This window comes from Danio aesculapii, chromosome 12, assembly GCF_903798145.1.
Source record: "Danio aesculapii chromosome 12, fDanAes4.1, whole genome shotgun sequence".
NCBI lineage: Eukaryota > Metazoa > Chordata > Actinopteri > Cypriniformes > Danionidae > Danio > Danio aesculapii.
Genome location: NC_079446.1, coordinates 7265260 through 7285511, shown reverse-complemented (window position 1 = coordinate 7285511; position 20252 = coordinate 7265260). Strand labels below are relative to the sequence as shown.

General features: G+C 35.1%; 1 protein-coding gene across 1 annotated transcript in view; it reads right to left on the bottom strand.

Moving 5' to 3' along the window:
• The window catches only part of LOC130238835 (cGMP-dependent protein kinase 1-like), a 227385-nt gene that overhangs the window by 24143 nt on the left and 182990 nt on the right, over window positions 1-20252 (bottom strand). Inside the window, exon 6 of the mRNA XM_056469951.1 lies at window positions 10345-10408. Coding sequence (XP_056325926.1) covers window positions 10345-10408 — 64 coding nt within the window. The remainder of the gene's footprint in view (window positions 1-10344; window positions 10409-20252) is intronic.

Below are 20252 nucleotides of genomic sequence, written 5' to 3'. Positions count from 1 at the left end.
CCATGCATAGCTGAGGACTTCCTTTATTAAAAGTTTTTAAATCGCTATTGAAAACAAAAGTCTAATATAATTAACAGTGGATATTTTGATGTTTTTCACAACATGAACATGACTGAAGTTGAATCTTTTTATTACCCGTGTCAATTTGGGGGTTAGCACCATCACTGACAGAGAGAGTGAATGCGTGGGAAAGCAGAGAGAGTGATTGCGCGTGACAGAGTGCGTTAGAGAGACCTCAGTCATTTTTCCGCATACTGCCCATCTCTGTTCAAGATTTGTGAATGTGTGCAGTGTCACAAGCAATGTATCAAAATGAACATCAACTGATTTCCTGAAATAAACATTTGGGGATAATCATAGCGCAGCTCTTTGATAATGAGCTGATCTCTCCTTCCTCTAATGCAGTATTGGGCACAATATGCAGCCTATTCCTTTTTCTGCTTTGGAGAAGAGAGCAGAAGTATCACTGCTTGAACTGACTCCGAAATGTTTTGCGTTTTTTTTCCGGTACGGATTAATTAATACGCATCAGACTCGGTGTGCAAGGTTTGTTTATGTGACAAATTTTTCACACATGAATAGGAAAAAAAATGCATAAAAAAAATTCAGACTTCATTGTACAAAGACCTTTACTCTAGTCTTCAGTGTCTCACAGTTCAGTGTTTGTTACCAAAATAGTTTTTGTGGTTTAATATTTACACTGAAGATACACTATCATTCAAAAATATTATACATTTTTTTAAATATTTAAATATAAATTAATATTTTCTATAGCTAAAACTTCTATTTCTATATCTAAACATTTCTGTGTGTTTACGACTACTTATATTCCATAATTTAGATTACTGATATTATTTTAAGGTCATTGGCTGTTGGATAAGCATTTCACTACATATCGTAATGTGTATGTGACAAATAAAGTAAAAATTTAATTATTCGGTATGAATGCATTATGAATATAAGATATACAGATTTCACAATAAGTGCAAAAAGAAAAAAATTATATAATTTATGACAAAATATATGTATCTTCATTCATTTTTCTTTGGCTTGGTCCCTTGTTTATCAGGGATTGCCACAGTGGAATGAACCGCCAACTATTCCGCATATGCAGCGGATGCCCTTCCAGCCACAACCCAGTACTGGGAAACACCCATATGGCCAATTTAGTTTATTCAATTCACTTATAGCGCATGTGTTTGGACTGTGGGGGAAACCGGAGCACCCTGAGGAAACACACAACAACACAGAGAAAACATCCAATCTCCACACAGAAATGCCAACTGGCCCAGAAGGGACTCGAACCAGTGGCCTTCTTGCTGTGAGGTGACAGTGCTAACCACATCAACAATCACGAGAAATGTTTCTTAAGCATCAGCCAGAATGATTTATTCCAGAAGTTTACCGGTAGTGTACTTCATTTCAAATATTTGAGACTTTATGAAACAGTTATTTTAAAAGGTTTAGTTGATTCTGAAGGTCTGTCAAACGCTTTCAGGGGCTAAAGGAAGGCATTTTTAATCATACTACTGTTTGTGTTTGTAATGTGCTGTTTTCAGAAACACACTATACTAAAGGAGATATGCTAATAATTACAAATAATCAAAGGTAAAATAGCACAAGCAATCATCAACACTTAGAGTTTTATCATAACATTGCAGCTCTATACTGTAATGTGTTATAAATATTTCTATGACAGAATGTTTAAGACAGATAGTGGCACGGTGGCTCAGTGGTTAACACTGTTGCCTCACAGCAAGAAGGTCGCTGGTTTGAGGCCAGTTAGCATTTCTGTTTGCATGTTCTCCCCATGTTGGTGTGGGTTTCCTCCTTGTGCTCCGGTTTCCCCTACAGTCCAAAGACATGCGCTATAGGTGAATTGGATGAACTAAATTTGCCATAATGTAGGAGTGTGAATGAGTGTTTATGAGTGTTTCCCAGTTCTGGGTTGTGGTTGGAAGAGCATCGGCTGCGTAAAACATATGCTGGAATAGTTGGAGGTTCATTTCGCTGTGGTGACCTCTAATAAATAAGGGAATAAGCTGAAGGAAAATGAATAACGAAATATTTTGTGAGACATTTTTTGAAGTATAATTGACATCCATGTTTAAACAGTCCATTAGCATAACTAACCATTTATAGTATTCTGATTGGCTGAAGTTACTGGTTAGATTTAAATCATTTCACAAAAGTCAACACAGATATAATTAACAGGGTAATTATGAAAATATTTAATAGAAAAGCTTTGTTTATGCTGCAGTGATTTATTTAATCTACTGTTATAGTTTAATGTACTATACTAAGTCAAATGAATTATTCTGAAAAGTACTAAATCTTTTCTCTCATGACTCAAAAATGAGAGGTCAGCAGCAAAAATGGCCTATTTAATCAAACTACCAGAAAGGAGTTGGAAAATTGTCATGTTTTTGTCCCAAAAATGTCAGATTTCTGAATAATGCCTCCTTTGGGAGCAACTGGTCTATCATTCTGTGCTGTCAGCTATTGATAAGAGTGATTTGGTTGTAGCATCTGGCTTGATATGACTGCAAAATTAATAAAATACATCCAGCTGGTGCTTCAGAAACACTCAGTGGAACAATAGCTACGTTTCCATCCAATGATGTGAATTCAATTAATGTGCAAAACTGGAATATCGCATGAAAGATTTGCGAATAAAGCAATGTTTCCATCCATGAGAGAACAAAATTGACTAGATTTACTACAATTGACTGGAACTTCTTCTATGCTAGGCTCCTTTGACGCAATCTACATTGTAAAAGTGCTGTAGAAATAAAGATTAATTGAACTGAAAATCAATCGGCACCAAATATCAAAAATAAAAATGGGAGTTGCTGTGGTAGGAAAAGTTGCATGAATCTTTTCTTTATTTAATGAATTACTTGCGCCTCAGAAAATGATGGCAACACACACTGAATGTGTGGTGGTGTTTGAAGATGTAAGACACGAAGCACAGACAATTCTTGACAATTTTGGAGGTAATTAAAGGTCCTATGAAGTGCTTTGAAATCTGCATTTTTATTCAGTGTTTGATGTAATCTCATCTGAAACACGAAGAGAGGGTGGGACAATGTAGCTCCTCCCCTATTTTAAAAACAGCCAATAGCATTTTGCTTAATCACAGCTCTGCCAGTGTGAGTAGTTGAGCTAAAGTGCATCAAATGAAAAGCAAATGAGAAGTGTCTTGAAGTGGGGCGTGTCAGATACTAGAGAGCATTTGATTGGTTATGATTTGATGAGAAACTGAAGTAGGAGGTGACGTGAATAAAACTGTTGATCCATTTAGGCGGAAGTGACAAACTACAAGCTTTACATGTTTATATCAGTTTTATATCTTCTAAATGTGAATTCTGACACTGGAGCACACTATCTTATAGATATCCTAAAAATGAATAATACTGATACTAATATCTAAAAAAAAATTATTTTCATGGGACCTTTAACAGAGTCCCTTTAAGGCAAGTCCTTTCACTCGGCGGCCATCTTTGAAACACCTCTCGGGCAGTATGCTCAGGCATTCTGTCTGAATGGGGAAACGTCAAACTCTCCAAAACTGCTTGCCAAGCTAAAATTGAATTTCATATTGGGAATCACCAATACAATTAAACAACAACTGTGTCTTTAGTTTCATTTCTAAACATTCAACTTACACAAAATCGGCAGAAACTAACGTCTGGTTCAAGCCCCTCCCCCCTGAGTATCCTCAATCTAGCGATCGATGATTGGCTCCTGTACAAGAAGGAGGGCTTTATTCCTCATATATGGATCTATGATTGGCTCCTGCACTAGAAGGCGGGCTTTATTCACCATATATCGATCAATGATTGGCTCCTGTACTAGAAGGCGGGCTTTATTTGCATATATAGATCGATTGGCTCCTTTACTAGAAGATGGGCTTTATTCGCCATATAGAGATGATTGGCTCCTGTACTAGTAGCACTGAATTCAGCACACATTCAGGCTTTATTCACTATATTGACCATTACACTTTTCCCCATTCAAAAAGATACAAGTGACATGTCTTGTGTATTCTATAGCCTTTTGGTTTTAATGTCTCTCCACTCCACCAATAGCTAGTATGTGGTGAGCGTACTGGCTTCGTTGTCCTTTGGCTGCCGTCACATTATCCAAGTGGATGCTGCACACTGGTGGTGGTGTGAAGAAACCCCCCTGGCCATACACAATAAATGTGCTATATAAATACCCATTACTTACTTACCACTAATAATAATACAAATACTAATAATAATAGTAATAATAACAATAATAATAATAATAATAATAATAATAATAATAATAATAATACTAAAATAAAGCATTTTAGAATGACCAAAAGAACATTTCAGATGTTTTACGATGTGGTCAGCCTGCTGGTTTGTCCAATAATGCGTCCCATCATACACATGTGTCAACACATGATCTCTTATAACAAAATCACATGACATTTTTAATGCACACACTGGAATCTGTTCAGTAAAAGTGTTTCCATCGTAGTTTATGCACAATTTATGCAAATTTTTTATTTTTTTTGCTAGTTTTTTTGGTAAATTTATATGAATCTCTGCATTTCCATCAGTCGTTTTTGTGCATTTTAAATATGCACATAAAAATAGTTGGATGGAAACATAGCTATGTTTAATATGCGTAAGAGCAAAATTAAAACTTTATATTATTATTGTGTTAGTCCGAATAACATAAAAAGATTAGCATTTTTATCTGCAAATTGCAAACTAAAATAAGTTAAAATCATTAAAGAAATTGAAAACAAAAAAACAGAAAACTATACAAAAAAATTCATTTTAGCTTAATTTGGGTTATCACTGGCAGCTAGCTCTCTGCAACTCTTCCATGGTTGCCCACTGAAGCTAAGCAGGGTTGCGTCTGGTCAGTACCTGGATGGGGGACCACATGGGAAAGCTAGGTTGCTGCTAGAAGTGGTGTTAGTGAGACCAGCAGGGGGTGCTCAACCTGTGGTCTATGTGGGTCCTAACGCCCCAGTACAGTGAAGGAAACTCTATACTGCTCAGTGAACACCGTCTTTCACATAAGATGTTAAAATGAGGTTATAACTCTCTGTGGTCGTTAAAAATCCCAGGATGTCCTTCGAAAAAGAGTAGAGGTTTAACTCTGGCATCCTGGCCAAATTTACCCACTGGCCTCTGTCCATCATGGCATTCTAACCATCCCCATATGATAACTGGCTTCATCACTCTTCTCTCTTCGTCTCTTCTCCACCAATCATCGTGTGTGGTGTGCTTTTTGGCGCAATATGGCTACCATCACAGCGTCCAGGTGGATGCTGCACACTGGTGGTAGATGAGGAGATCCCCCCCAAAAAAATGTGTAAAGCGCTTTGAGTGTCCAGAAATGCAGAATATAAATGTAAAGAATTACTATTTTAATTTAATTATTATTATCTTACATTGAGGCTCTAAAGTTATTCTAACGAAACACTAAAGCATGAAATACATTTAGGCGTACAGAACTAATGCTATTATTGACAGATTTGGCAATGACATTAGTGGTTACATTTACTTCAGAAGATGCTAATAATCATCCATGTGGAACTGAAACAGCTGTTATGTCTAACAGACTGATTCGTATGGTGACAGATTCCCATAGAGATGAAAAAACCCAGTGAGGGAGAGTAATGATTGAGATGCAGAGAGAGCAGATCAAAACCCTGTTTTCATGGCGTTTTAGCCGGGGCAGTAAACCACAGCAGGAGACCAGCAGAGACCCAGCATGAAGACGCCTCATTAGTCACTTTAGCCACAGTTTCAGGCCATGATCGTGGCCATCCGTTCTGCCTTTTAAACATGACTGTGAGGAATTGAGCTCATCAGTCTTTGTTCCCAAATATATATATTTTAAAAAAGTCTATCTAAATCTAAATCTAAAATGCAGATTTTTATAGAAATAGTGTGCTAGTAAATTAAAAAAATATTACAATATTGAAAAGCTGTTTTCTATTTTTAAATATTTTAGATATTTATTACTGCACAGATGAAATCACACCATCCTTAGGAAATTATTTCAAAATGAGGATCTGTGGTTCACAAAACATTGCTATGAAATTTGAAACAGTGGTGCTTTATCATTATTATTAATGTTATTATTATAATTAGTGTGTGTGTGTGTGTGTACTGCTAAAAGCTATTAGTTTGCTTTACTTATCAGAGTGAGTAAACCCAATGCTTCAGTTGACTTAAAATGTGTGTAAACCCATTGCCTTAAAATTATTAAGGAAATGAATTCTGTGCATGATTATTAGAAAATAAGTTAAAGGTGCAGTAGGTGATCTGCCAAAATGCTAACCGTTCGCATAATAGCTTTGAAAACACAGTCCGCTGCCGTCTAAAGCCATGCCACCTGAAATCACGAATGTGATTCGTAAAGATGACAGCAGACAACCCACTAGATCATGTCATTCACCAACTTTATAGTACTTTATAATATGATAGGGTATATGCACAGCTAGTGTTTCTTCCCATACTGATAAACGTCCAGTGAATGGTTAATGTTACTTTTTAAAATTGTATACAGTTTCCTTTACAGCGTAAAGGATGTTGTAATGTAATTAAAATATAATCAGTTAAATAGACTTCAGCATTCATTTAGTTGTTCAAGCGTAAAATGAGATAAAAGTACTATTACACACAAACACCATCAGGATCAGCAGGCTAGCGCAGAAACTCCAATATGTAATAAATGTTCATATTTTACAGAAATGGCGCGGAAAAATGTAATTTAATGCAGTCCTGCTTGTACAGGTGTTTTACCCAGGTTACTGAAAATTAAAAGTCCTTCTGCATATACCATATTCTGAACGAAAATCTGTATTATATCTAATACGTTTTCAGTTGTGTAGCAAGCAAAAGTTGTCTTAATGTGCAATATTTCATGCACGAAAGGATCGCTGGTCTAATTCTCATGTGTTTTGTCCTAAAGCGACTATTGTATGCTTAGTGGTTGGCCGGCGGTGTGCAGGAATTACACTTATTACTAAGCCATACTGACATGCTATTTCAGACCGAATTTTCAAAGTAGCATAGTAAACAATATAGGGAGCGCGTCACACGTTGTCGAACCAATTTGAATATAAAACCAACTTTACCTCAGTAAAGTAGGCTAAGCGAAATAGTGCTATATACTTCAGTTTTGTTGTTAAACTAAATATAAATCTACATTATCGATGGTGTTAAGGATCCCTTATAAAACTGAAAATAGTCACATCAATTGTTTGCTGGGAGATTTCAGTGACTGAACAACACTTCTGTGCATATAACCCATTTGTAAAACAACACAATCTAAATAAGCCTTGCGTGACTAAAGCAGTTTTAAAACATTACATTACCTGTCTAACAGAAATACTTCAGCCATGGTGTCATTCAATTCAATTCACCTTTATTTGTATAGCGCTTTTACAATGTAGATTGTGTCAAAGCAGCTTCACATAAAAGATCATAGTTAATTGGAACAGTTTAGTTTAGTTTTTAAAGTTTAAGTTCAGTTTAGTTCAGTTCAGTGTGGTTTAATATTCACTACTGAGAGTCCAAACACTGAAGAGCAAATTCATAGATGCGCGGCTCTACAGCTCCCGAACTATGCAAGCTAGTGGCGACAGCAGCGAGAAAAAAAAAAAAAAGACTCATCCTTCCTGTCAAAAAGTGTCGTCCTTCCTCCAGTGTGCAAAAGTAACTCCAATATTGATTCAGGATTTTAAAAGTTTTGATTCAGCATTTTTTTTACAGCTCGCGCTCTCTCATGCTCATCCACACTCAAATGGCAGATCTGCATGTACAGAGGTACACAGATGTACAAATCTACATATGTTGACAGACAGTTTGGGCTACTTATCAGAATTATGGAAATTATTGGCAGCAGGTTTACTCACTTTCTTAAAGTAACTAACCACTTTTAACACGCTGCATGTGTGTGAAAACAGTAATATAATAATAATAAAAGAAATAAAAATAATAATACTTTATTAAGCAAGTACAATTAAACTGATTAAAACTGGGATTAAAGACTATTCTAATATTAGAAAATATATGCAGAAAAAAAATGTCCAAGTAATCCTATTTGTTTTAGTTTTTTGGGTAATAGTAATACATTATAACTGATGACGAAAACTCAGCTTTACATAAACATTACATTTTAAATCACAATAAAAAAAGAAAGAAAGACATCTTTGCTATATTTGGCATCAATAAATAAACCTTGCTGGGCATAAGAGACAAGTCTTTAAACATGAAGTCTTTATAATTCAAAACTTTGTGTAGATGTACAATAACTCAATGCAGGTAATTAATCTTTAATTTCAGCGCAGAGTTTTAATATCACAGCACATCTGTGGCTTGAAAGGTTTCGTAGTAAATTAACAGCAAAAGAAAGAAAGACAAATGAACAGGGAGGGATTTCCCTGCCAGCTCTGTAATAATATGTTGTAACACACTTGGAAACGCTGTGAAAAGCTACATTCTGTTTGTGATATGCTGTGTATTATGTCAGCCCAGCAGATTGTAAACACTAGTTATGAATGGCCTTCAGGCGTATAACATTCAAAAACAAAGCATTTTTAATACACTGATGTAATCTTAATTATCAAGGACGTCCCAAGGCTACTCGGTTCATTTCATTAATTTTCCAATAAATTCCCAGGTTCATTTTCTACATTTGCTCTCTAAATCAGTAGTACTTCTGTTCCTAAAGGGAAATTACATAAACGGTCAAATTAGCTTACATCTGAATCTGCATAATTAAGTTGTGCCTTTCTAATGGGTTTGAACATCATCTTTGCTCATGTTTATGGGAAGAAGCACATGCAAATTAGAGATTTTGTTAATAACCAATATCCAAAGAAAGGTTGAAAGTCGTTTTCTTAATTAATGAAAACAGTGATTTGGCATCCTCTGTTTCTTGAACAAAATACATGGCATTCTGTACACTGTAACAAAATTATCATGACAGTACAACCAACTTAAAAGGCATACAAACTGTGCAAAACTGTTAAATGGAATATAAGTTCAAATGACTTGTTTAATTTGGTTCAACTCTGAAAATTAAGCCAACCAGTATTTTTGTACAGTCTCGTAAATGATTAAGTTGAATAAAGTAACCTCACCTTAAAGGTGCAGTGGGTGATTGTCTTCAGAAACTGTTTTTGTTGTGTTGGTTGAAAGTCTCTTTACATTCCAACAGTAATGATTAAAGTGATCTAAATGTATTTATAGGTATTTTTATATTCTGGGTAAGGGATAAGACTGAAAAAATGTTCGTCCAATTAAAATTTGTCGGGCCGATAATTCTGATAAGTAACCCAAACTGTCTGTCAACAAATGTAGGTTTGTGCATCTGCGCACCCAGTTCACGCAGATCTGCCGTTTGCACAGGCACACGTGCTACGTTCATGACATGTGCACATGAGAGATTGAGAAACAAATTCTAAATTAAAACTTTTATTTTACTTTTGCACACTGGAGGAAGGATGACAACATGGCTGAAGTGTGTCATTTAGACAAGTAATGTTATGTACACAGGAAATTGTGAGGTGTTGAATTTCTGTAGTGTTGTAGTGTTAAAATCCAAGTGTACATACAGTTTACTGTTTTTAAAGCTGATGTGGGTTAAATTAGCTGTGGGTTTTTATTAAGATCATAACTGTTTATTAGCACTTATAAAGTAGATCATATTTTACATCACTAATCCTACCCAGTACCTAAACCTTACTAACTAAAACCTAAAGCTTTAATATTAATAGGCAGCTAATTATTAGTTTATTGAACTAAAAGTCTTGATTAACAGTTGGTTAATAGTGTAAATTGTACATTAAAATAAAGTGTGATCAACTTATTAATTAAAATTCAATAACTTATATTACTTGAAATAAAAGAAATAATAAGATATAAAATAAATAGTAAATAAATATTTGAAGTCCTATTGAGATATTTTGTGATAAAGTACAAAGGATTACCATGAGCATCAAAGATTTTTAGGGATTATATGTGTTTCTGTACAAGCCATAAGCTAATGTGATTTCAAAAATATCTGATAATCCTCAAATGAGATTCACCACAGTTGATATTACCACTCAAATGAAATAATACAGCAATGACAGCCTATTCCCATCAAGCACAATCACATTCCTACTTTATTTACACTTCAAAAAGTCCTTTTCTTTTAACGAAAGACAACCTAGTCAACCTTGTTTCTTTTAAAGATAAAGGAATGCATGTTTGTTGCTGTAAGGAAGTATATCACTATGCTTTAGTCAGCTGAAAACACACAATGATTTATACAGTACAGTACAGTAGAGTGGCTCACCTCCTCCAGCACATCAGCCAGCTTGCTGAGGATTTCTTCTTGAAGGCCTTGGAATGTGGGAACGCTGTGAAAAAGATGAAGAGCAAGTTTGAGGTTTTGTGGGCAAACAAAGCTGCTGTTGCTTCTGTCTTGGTCAGAAAAAAATCATATACACTATGACCATAGAAAACATAGTTTTTTTTATATACAGCGCTCAACATGAGTACATATTTTTATCCATTTCTCATTGAATATAGGTCATATATTTTGGTGCATTTGAATAAAACAGATTTATTATTAAACTAATACTTTAGTCACAGAGCATCTTCAGAAATAGACAGATATCAAAAATAATGCAAAAAAAATTACAAAATTTCAACAAAAGTTTATACATTTTAGCACTTTTGCTCTTTTTAAAATGTTTTATTCAAGATTTTTCCCTAATATAAATTTGGGTGTGCTGAATTTTGTGCCGTTTTCATAAGTAATTTTGTTACATTAGCTTCGGTGCTGACTAATATAATGTATATGCATTGTAAAGCTTTCTATAGCAAATATTAATTTAAATAGGAAATTTGTGAGGGATGTACTCTTATATGTTGAGCATTGTATATATATATATAGGTTGTTTTCACGTGACGTCATTGATGCGCGAAATTAATGATTCTTCTACATAGGAATCACTATCAGAACATCAAAATGTTTCTGTTTTATGTTGTTTATAAGAAGATTGAATAAGATTGAAGATTTATAAGAAATGCTGAACAGTTTTTAAAGACTTGCAAAGGTTTTGGCTCAAAAAGTCGGAAAGTTCACGAAACTGGCTAAAAAACGGAAGAAAACGTGGCATGTAATAAACATTTATTCAATACAAACTTGTGTACAAACTTATTTTAGAATGCAATAATTCGTTTGACAGCAACAAAAAAAGATTATATACAGGCCCAGCTATGTGTATTATATGTTATTGTGTTGTATAAAAATAAGAACACCACTACACTTATACAATACCAAGAAAATAAATAATGTACCCGGCCATGTAATCGCTGTAATGAAATCTCTGTTTTGTTTCACTGTAATCCATGTCTTAACTGGCGTTTTGGTGGAATAACGCAATGTTAACGTCTACATGCGCAGCAGTGGTAAATGAAATGCAACCCTGGCGACAAAACTAGAAGGTTATATTTTATGGAGCACTTTCCCCCTTACAAAAATAAATCAATAACTATGTAGACTATACGTCGACTCTTTTGCGTGCTTTCATCTGTTATTTCGTGATGCCTGAAAGATATCAGCATGAGGAAAAAAACTATAGTAATTTATAATAAACATGTTTTTAAAGCGCATAGTGAAGTGTATAATGTGTACAACTGTTAATGAATGCTACAGAATACTGTAACTTATAAACTGTAATAAACACAGTGACATTAGTGTAAACTCTGCTGCATTGTAATGGTGTATAATTATAGCAAAGAAAACTGAAGCCTATTGAATAATTATTACTACAGTTGTGTTGTACCACAGCAACGATATAATTACTACGACAGTTTAATTCAAGTAATTATCTATAGTATGCTTCCAAACACTAGTATTTACTGTAGTATTTTTTCATGTTAGGTAATAGCTTATACAGTATCCACCAGGTAAATGACAGGTAAATATATTTTAGTTCAGTAGAAAACTCTGCCCTCTTCATTATGTAACAATCATGTACAACATATGTGGTTATTTTCTATTTATATCTCTTTTGAAACATGGAATAAATCGAAAAAAGACAGACTTTCCTTTATGTATCCCATTCAGATTTACTTCCTGCCCTCCATCTGAATTTTGCGCATCACCTGAACCACGTGATTGAAAACAACCTATAGATTGTTTTTTTTTTTTTTTTGGGGGGGGGGGGGGGGGTCTAAGCATGACAGGTAAATGCAAAGGGAGGAGAGAGAGAGTCATCACTTATGCAATCTCAGAAACAATGCTTCAGGTTGAGGTGTGGGTGGACTTCTCATGAGTTTTCATGCAAAAAAAGAGCTGCCAATCACTTTAAATAGCTAAGAAAACCAGTCAGCCAGAAAGACCATGACTGGAGGAACTCTCTACAGACTTTCAGTACTCAGTAATATAAAAGTTTAAAATCAGCTAGGGAACATTAAATCGCCTCTATTCTTTTTTCAAATAACACCTTTCACACATTTTCTGAATGTTAAATGTCTACAAAGCTTCAAAGAGCAATGGTAAATTTAGTCAGTCTTTCAAAAGAACAAATCCGATTCTGAAAGGCCTGAAATGAGTCGTTAAACATACGTAGGTTTGTTATTAATTGGCATAATTACACCATAGACAGATAGACTAGATATCGCATACAGACCCTGAGCATGTGTCAATACCGCCACCATATTTGTACAGTGCTCCCAGGATAAATGTCATTCAACCGCACTAGTCAAGACTAAAGCCAATGTGAAGATGCTGGACTTTAGCACTGTGTACGGGTGTAGTAACGAGTAAACAAAGAAAACAATGCATAAAGGCAGAACATTTCATAGGCAGGATTTAGATTTTTATGATTTTGTATGTTACGAACTTTTGCGCTAAACAAGTAATGTTATTGATGATAATATACAGTCACTTACTGCATTAATCATAAGGCAAAGTATCACCAACTTACATTAAAACCTATGCTTATGCTAGTTTTGTTGAATAAAATCAGCAAACAATGTAAGTGAAATATGACAACAAGATGCTGCGCTGCTAGAAATGTGTATTATTGTCGGCTAAGTGAAGTAACGGCTTGTTTTTGAAGTAACTTATAGGGATGCCTGATAACATAACAATGCCTTCATCTCAATGTTCCACCCTAAATTACTGAATATTACAAATGTTATATACCATTTAAATCAGAAAAGTGGATGTGCACATTGAGACGCAGGGAGATCGATGGTCCACATAATTTGATCATAATGGAGATTCGAATTGCTCCCTCTGAGGTGAAAGCGGGAGAGGGGCTGTGTTTCAGGACATGGATTAGATCAAATTTAACTGGGAGGGATTATAATACATTTACATGCACAAAAACACGGGCTCTTTGTTCTGCAATGCCTGTGCGGTCACTTATCCATTAATTTGAACATTTGTTGAAGTGAGGTAAAATTAAAATTTTCGTAATGTAAAAAGAATATTTGCATACTGACCACTGGGAAAATTCGCGCTCATAAATATATGTATATATGTGTTGATATCTCGGGCTCCGGATTAGCCAGTCCTTCAACGCACCTTGGTCTCACATTCATTTCAAAAGAGCGCTACCCTGTACCAAAATGGCAGCTCTATTGACACATTTTGTCCAATAGACAACAATAGCATAGGCGACATCTAATGTAAACATCTATGTACTGTAATTATGCTTCACAGTCTTCATTGAATGCCTACAGTATGAACAGCGTCTACTTTGACTCTCAAAGACTGTAATTGTAGCAGAGACTGGAAAAGTTTGGTTTGTGTTGTCAGCACAATAAGACGACTCCATTTTCAATCTGTAAAAGCCCTCCATTTTGCATGTAGCACTAAATGTTGACACCGAATTATACACATATTCATGACTCTGAGGCTAAGTTTCTAATAATGTAGACATATGCTTGCACTCTGGCACTATATAAAGACCATTTTGAAATCTGACATTTGGCATCACACACGTCATCATATAAGGCATTGTGTTTCTTCAGAAGACTTGAATTAGACTGCTTGACTTCATGTATTTTATGATGTTAAGATCTTCATGACCTTTTTTGATCTTGTATATTTTTAGCTTGAGGGTAATGGACTTTAAATGAAGAAACATGAATCTCAGGTTTCTTAAAAATGTATTAATACCTGTAGGGGTGGGTGATATAGCAAAAATAACATCACGATTTTTGGCCAGGAAAATCATGATTTTGTAACAATCTTGCGAAGGTTTTGTTATTTTAGTAACATCAATAAATGTATACAAATTAGGGACATCATCAGAGTGAGCAAATATTGACAGAATACAAATTTTGGGATGAACTATCCCTTAACAAACGGCAGCATGTTGAGTCTAATAAGGCCCAATCCCAATTCTACTGCTTAGCCCTTCCCAATTCGGTATAGCTTGAAGGTGTACGGGTAAGGGGTAGATACCCCTTCGAAAAAGATTTTTCAGGACCACACTCGAAACCTGGCACAATGGCAGGATCGTTGCACCCAGAAGTAAAGAGATCCACAAATATTTTTTTTTTGTCATTATTATGAATTTTTACTACAAACAAGCACATGTTTTAATACATCCATAACCGCGTTTGTGTTTTACCGTCATGCTTTAAAAACCCGCTAAAATAAAAATAGCTAAATTTCGCTATCTATAATCCCTAATAATAACTCATAGCAGTCCCACAACATTCTGACACTCGATGACACTCGAATACCCTGTCAGAAAGTCTAGTGGCTGAGAATGACCTTTTTACAGTGTCTGCTCTAATGTTAATGTTGTTTTTGGTGTGTTTACATAGATGAATATGGCCACTGTGTAAATGTGCAGCATAGTTACGATCTTATTGCCACATTGGATTGTTATGACAACATAATGTATACCTTTGGTTATTTCTTGAAGATAAAAACCAAAAAATAACACAACTGGAATAACTACAGCTGTCGCGATCGTCTGATCTCATATGAAGCAAGAGATCGCGATGATGATGTGCAGGTGTTGTAGTGGTGTCCCATTTTTCAGGGGTAAATTTTGAAGCCCTTCCCCTTCACACTCGATTTTAGGGGCCATGGGGAAGGGGTAGGGGTACAAAAATAGAATTGGGATTGGGTCCAAGTCTGCTGGCTCTTTAAAACCAGCACAAATGTAGACACAGTAACCAAATGTGTATACAAATTAATCTTGTATGGTTTTGGCACAATCAGACTTTAAAGATAGGCTAATCTTGTAATAGATACTACGATATTCCTTTAAAAGCAGATCATGGAGATTTTTTAATTTATCCACAGTCAAAAATCTCCATATCCCACACCACTACATGGAAGATGAATGAAAATGGTATAAGTTTGAAACGATGTGAGGATGAGTACAAATAGTAATCTAACTATAACCCTATGACAAATCATATCTTTATTTTAGAGATACATATACTGATATTTGTTATTACAATATCTCTAAGGATAAGGACTGGTGATCGTATTGATTTAAATGCTGAAATGGACATATGGTTTATGTTGCACATAAGACCAATCACAACCAATTAGTGAAGAGTAGGGGTGGGGTTTAGACAGACCAGATTCTTGAACTAATCATTTCAGACATGTTAAGCAGTGATGCTGCAATGCACACTACGAGAACATTTATGTATTATTGTTATTATTATTAATATTATTATTATGATTATTATTAATATTAATATTTGGATGGATATAAAATTATTGGAGAACTCCAAAACAAAAGCTAGACATTTTTAAACACCATAATAGGGCCACTTTAATGTATACATAAAATCAAACTTGACTCTTCCTAATCTTACCCCTAATTGCTCTGCCTCTTGAAATATTCATTTTTAGCTGATGTTATTTTATCCACTTGATTATGAAACTGACTATAGCATTGGAACATAATAAAGGCTAAATATGTGTAAAATGCATTTGCATTTTTAATGTGCCAGTAATATAGCACTCACAGACAGCTGCAGCACACTAAATGTACTTCGACATTTCACTCACAAGTGAATACAGATTTTGTCATCTTCATTTAACATCTGAAAATCCTTAGAGGATATAGCACAAATTAAGTCTATTTCTGCTGTCACGTTCTCTATGAACGGTGCCAACATACTGCTTCCAAAAGCAACACTTCTTTCTCGCTCAACAAACACAGGCATCTTAAATTTCCTCTAAAAGCTGAGTCCATTTCCGTTCATTGAGATCATCAGTCATACACTTTCCAGTAGAGTCTAGATTGAGGTTCTTTTGGGAAGTCTATAAAAATCTCATTGAAATATTATATTGTTTTTTGCCACCAGATGCTTTGGAGATTAATGATTTCATGATGAATTAAACAGAAAGGTACAAATCATGATCCTCTTCATTTAAGAGTTCAGTTTTATGTATGAAACAATAGCATTGTTTTCTTTCTATCTTCTGATCACAGTTTATTAGCTGTCCGTTAGCTGGAGGGAAAAATGACAATTCAGTCAATCATTTTATTCATATTTGCTTTGTTTAATGTCGTTTTCTGAAATGTGCATCTACTATTACTTTCTGTTGGGCAAATGTGAACTAATCAAGTACTCATTTTATATGCTGACAACTTAAACTGTAGTTTCCAGGATTCTTTCATTAATTATTTTCGGGGAGAATAAAAATGCTGTGTCTTCAAGATACAAATCTCCCATCCATTCACATGCCATACACTGAAAAAAAAATTTCAAATGTGATTACTTGGATTTACTCAATTTTTTTTACGTTAAGTGGTTGTAAACAATTTATTTGGGCTGAATTTAAACAAACAAATTAAGTTGAACATTGCTCAATTTAATTTGTTTGTTTAAATTCAACACAAATAAATTGTTTGCAACAGTTTTGCATGCAACACTTTTTTCAGTGTAGGTGCTCTACTGGATTGAGATCTGGTGACTGTGGAGGACATTTGAGTTTAGTGAACTGAAAGCAGTGTGATATTATGTACAATGACAAAGTGCTTTTTTTAACCCTCATTTGCAAGTCACGTCTGATAAAAGCTTCTGCTAAACTAATAATTGTACATGTAAAGGTCAATAACAATAATTCAGTGTTTAAATGATGCTCAGTCAGTAGTAAGAGTTAAAAAAATACCCCTAACAGAATTCCAGCACCAGCATCAACCATTGATTAAAGGCAGTATGGATCCATGCTTTCATGTTGTTTGTCAAATTCTGACCCTACCATCTGAATGTTGCAGCACAAATCGAGACTCATGATCAGAAAGGCCCTACAGATTTACATTTTTTTCTTCCAGTGTATTCTGTACCTATTACTTGGTTCTTTTTAGTATCTCAGATTTTTTTCATTACCAATTACTTGATTACATCTCAGGTGGTGTTCTAAGCAAGCTGTGCCATTACCAACACATGACATAGACCAGTCAGTCATCAGCAGTGTGTAAGTAAACAAGCAGCTTAACTCTAGAACTACTCATTTTTGAAATGTAATAACTTTGTTGAAATATAACACACATATCAATAATTTCCTGGCTTTTCACAAATATGTGTAAATTTCCTTCTAACATTGTTATTTAACTAAAATTACAAAAGAGCTATGAGTATTTTTACCTTTAATTACCATATCGGTCAAAATGATCGCATGCATTTCAGTGTCTGCTACTTTACCCATGCGTGCCTCGGTTGCCTAGCAACTTTCTGCTAGCTAAAACATAACTGTCTCTTGGCAAAAACATAACTTCAGATATGTCTTTCAAAACTGCATATTCAGAGCTGTGAAAAAGTCCACTGCTTGTGAAAGCCTTCGCATTTGCAGCCTAACTATACATTTATAGTCTGTTTTACCAAAAATACTGTATTTTTTTGGAGTGATGACTTGATTAAATTTGACGACAGACATTCAAAGCTTAATTTTAATATCTCAATAGAAGCTTTGAGTGTAAATATGACGTGACAATATGACGTCTTATATGAGAGCGATCAGAATGACCACTGTGGTAATTCTATAGTTTTAGAATTCTGGTAGTTCCAGTGTTAATTGTTACCAACATTTTCAGGCGACTTTTTTTCAGTGCATTACTAGTTGCAGTATTTTTCATTTCTCTAATGGAAACAAACAAGGTATTTTAGGCAATTAAAAAATATATATATATTTCCCTGTAGCACAATGGAGGGATTTAGATTTGTGCTTTTATTTTGTGAAAACTGGCTTGAATCAAAATGATGCAGCAGGAGTTGCATTGAACAAGACTAATGAGATTAATCTGTTTGTCCAGAAATTCAAAATCCTCAGTCCCTCAGAGAAATCATTTGCCCATAAAACAGCTCATAGATGGCTGCTCCCAGTTTTAGAGTCTGTCCATGTTACTAATGCTTTGATGCAATGGCTACTGTACATCTCCTTCCATCCAAAACAAGGTCTAGTGTGGTGTTTGTGATATATAAAAACTTACCAACAACCGTTTCCATAATGTATCGTGATAGAGGAAAAAAGGTCTCACTTTATTTTGATGGACCCTTTCTCATTAGAGTGTCAGTAGACTAGTTTTAGGGTAAGTTTAATTTGACATGTACTGGCAAAGTTTCTTATAGTCAGGAGAATATCTGTTGGTGGAGCAGTATTAGCAAATATTAACACTAGAACTACAGAGAAAAATTTTAATTACAATACACAGAAGAGCTATAAGTATTTCTATCTTTAGGTACCTTAGTGGTCAAAATGACCACATGCATTTCAGTGTCTGCTACTTTTTCCATGACTTTGAATATGCGTGCCTCTGTTGCCTTGCAACTTCCTGCTAACATAAACATAATTTTCATTCATTCATTCATTTTCTTTTCGGCTTAGTCCCTTTATTAATCCAGGGTCGCCACAACGGAATGAATCGCCAACTTATCCAGCATGTTTTACGCAGCAGATACCCTTCCAGCCACAACCCATCTCTGGAAAACATCCATACTCACTCACACTCATACACTACGGACAATTTAGCCTTCCCAATTCACCTGTACCGCATGTCTTTGGACTGTGGGGGAAACCGAAGCACCCGGAGGAAACCCACACGAACACAGGGAGAACATGAAAACTCCACACAGAAACGGCAACCGACCCAGCCGAGGCTCGAACCAGCGACCTTCTTGCTGTGAGGCGACAGCACTACCTACTGCACCACTGCGTCACCCATTAAACATAATTTTCTGCTAGCAAAACATAACTTTACTTCAGATATGTCTTTCAAAACAGCATATTCAGTGCTGCAAAAAAGCTCCTCTGTTTGTGAAAGTGAGGCACAGACCCTCACTAGTCGTCTAGTAACTTAACTACACATTTATATACTGTATTTCCAAAAATATTGTATTTTTAAGGTAATGACTTCATTAAATATGAGGACAGACATTCATAGCTTAACTTTAATATCTCAATAGAAGCTTTGATTGAAAATATGACGTTACAATATGACGTCTTATATAAGAACAGTCAGAATAATTATAGTAGTTCTAGAATTCTGGTAGTTCCAATGCTAAGAATACTGTCTACCCATACTCTAATGAGAATTAGTTGGCATATGGTTGTGATGTCAACAAAATGTGCAAAAGAGACCATTGAACTCCACATTTCCAAATGGAATCCATGGTTGATACTTAATTTAGTGATGTCTTACAGTTTACTATTTGTCCATAAATGATCCGTCAATGCATCTGGTTTATAGCGAATAGATGTGTTATTGAGTTTCTACTAAATTAGACTAACAATTTTGCCTGGTGGCAACAACAATTGGTCTTTTGGAGCCTAGCAACCATTCACAGCATCTTTGCAGCATCATTACATAATGCATTCAACATTACTGGCAGAGTAATGAATGCATTTTATGACAAAGTAGACTAATCGATATTAAATAATAAAACTAAGTACGATCTATCTGAGCAAAGCTATTCACAAACAGCTCATGGCTTAAAAATCAATATTTCGCCACTATAAGTGTGTGGAAGAAGATGAATTAGACTCAAACAAGAAGAAAGCAGTAGCACTCTAATCATTACCTGCTCTCTAACCAATACCTTTCGCTTTCCTCAAGAAAACCTGACGAAATATAACAACAGTTGATTAGAAACATTTGAGAGCAATATGCCGTTTCACCTTTCTAACTGTTCGAATCAAAACCCATCACCCGGGAAATTAACAGCACACACACACTGCAAAGGACAGCGAGTGTAAAGTCT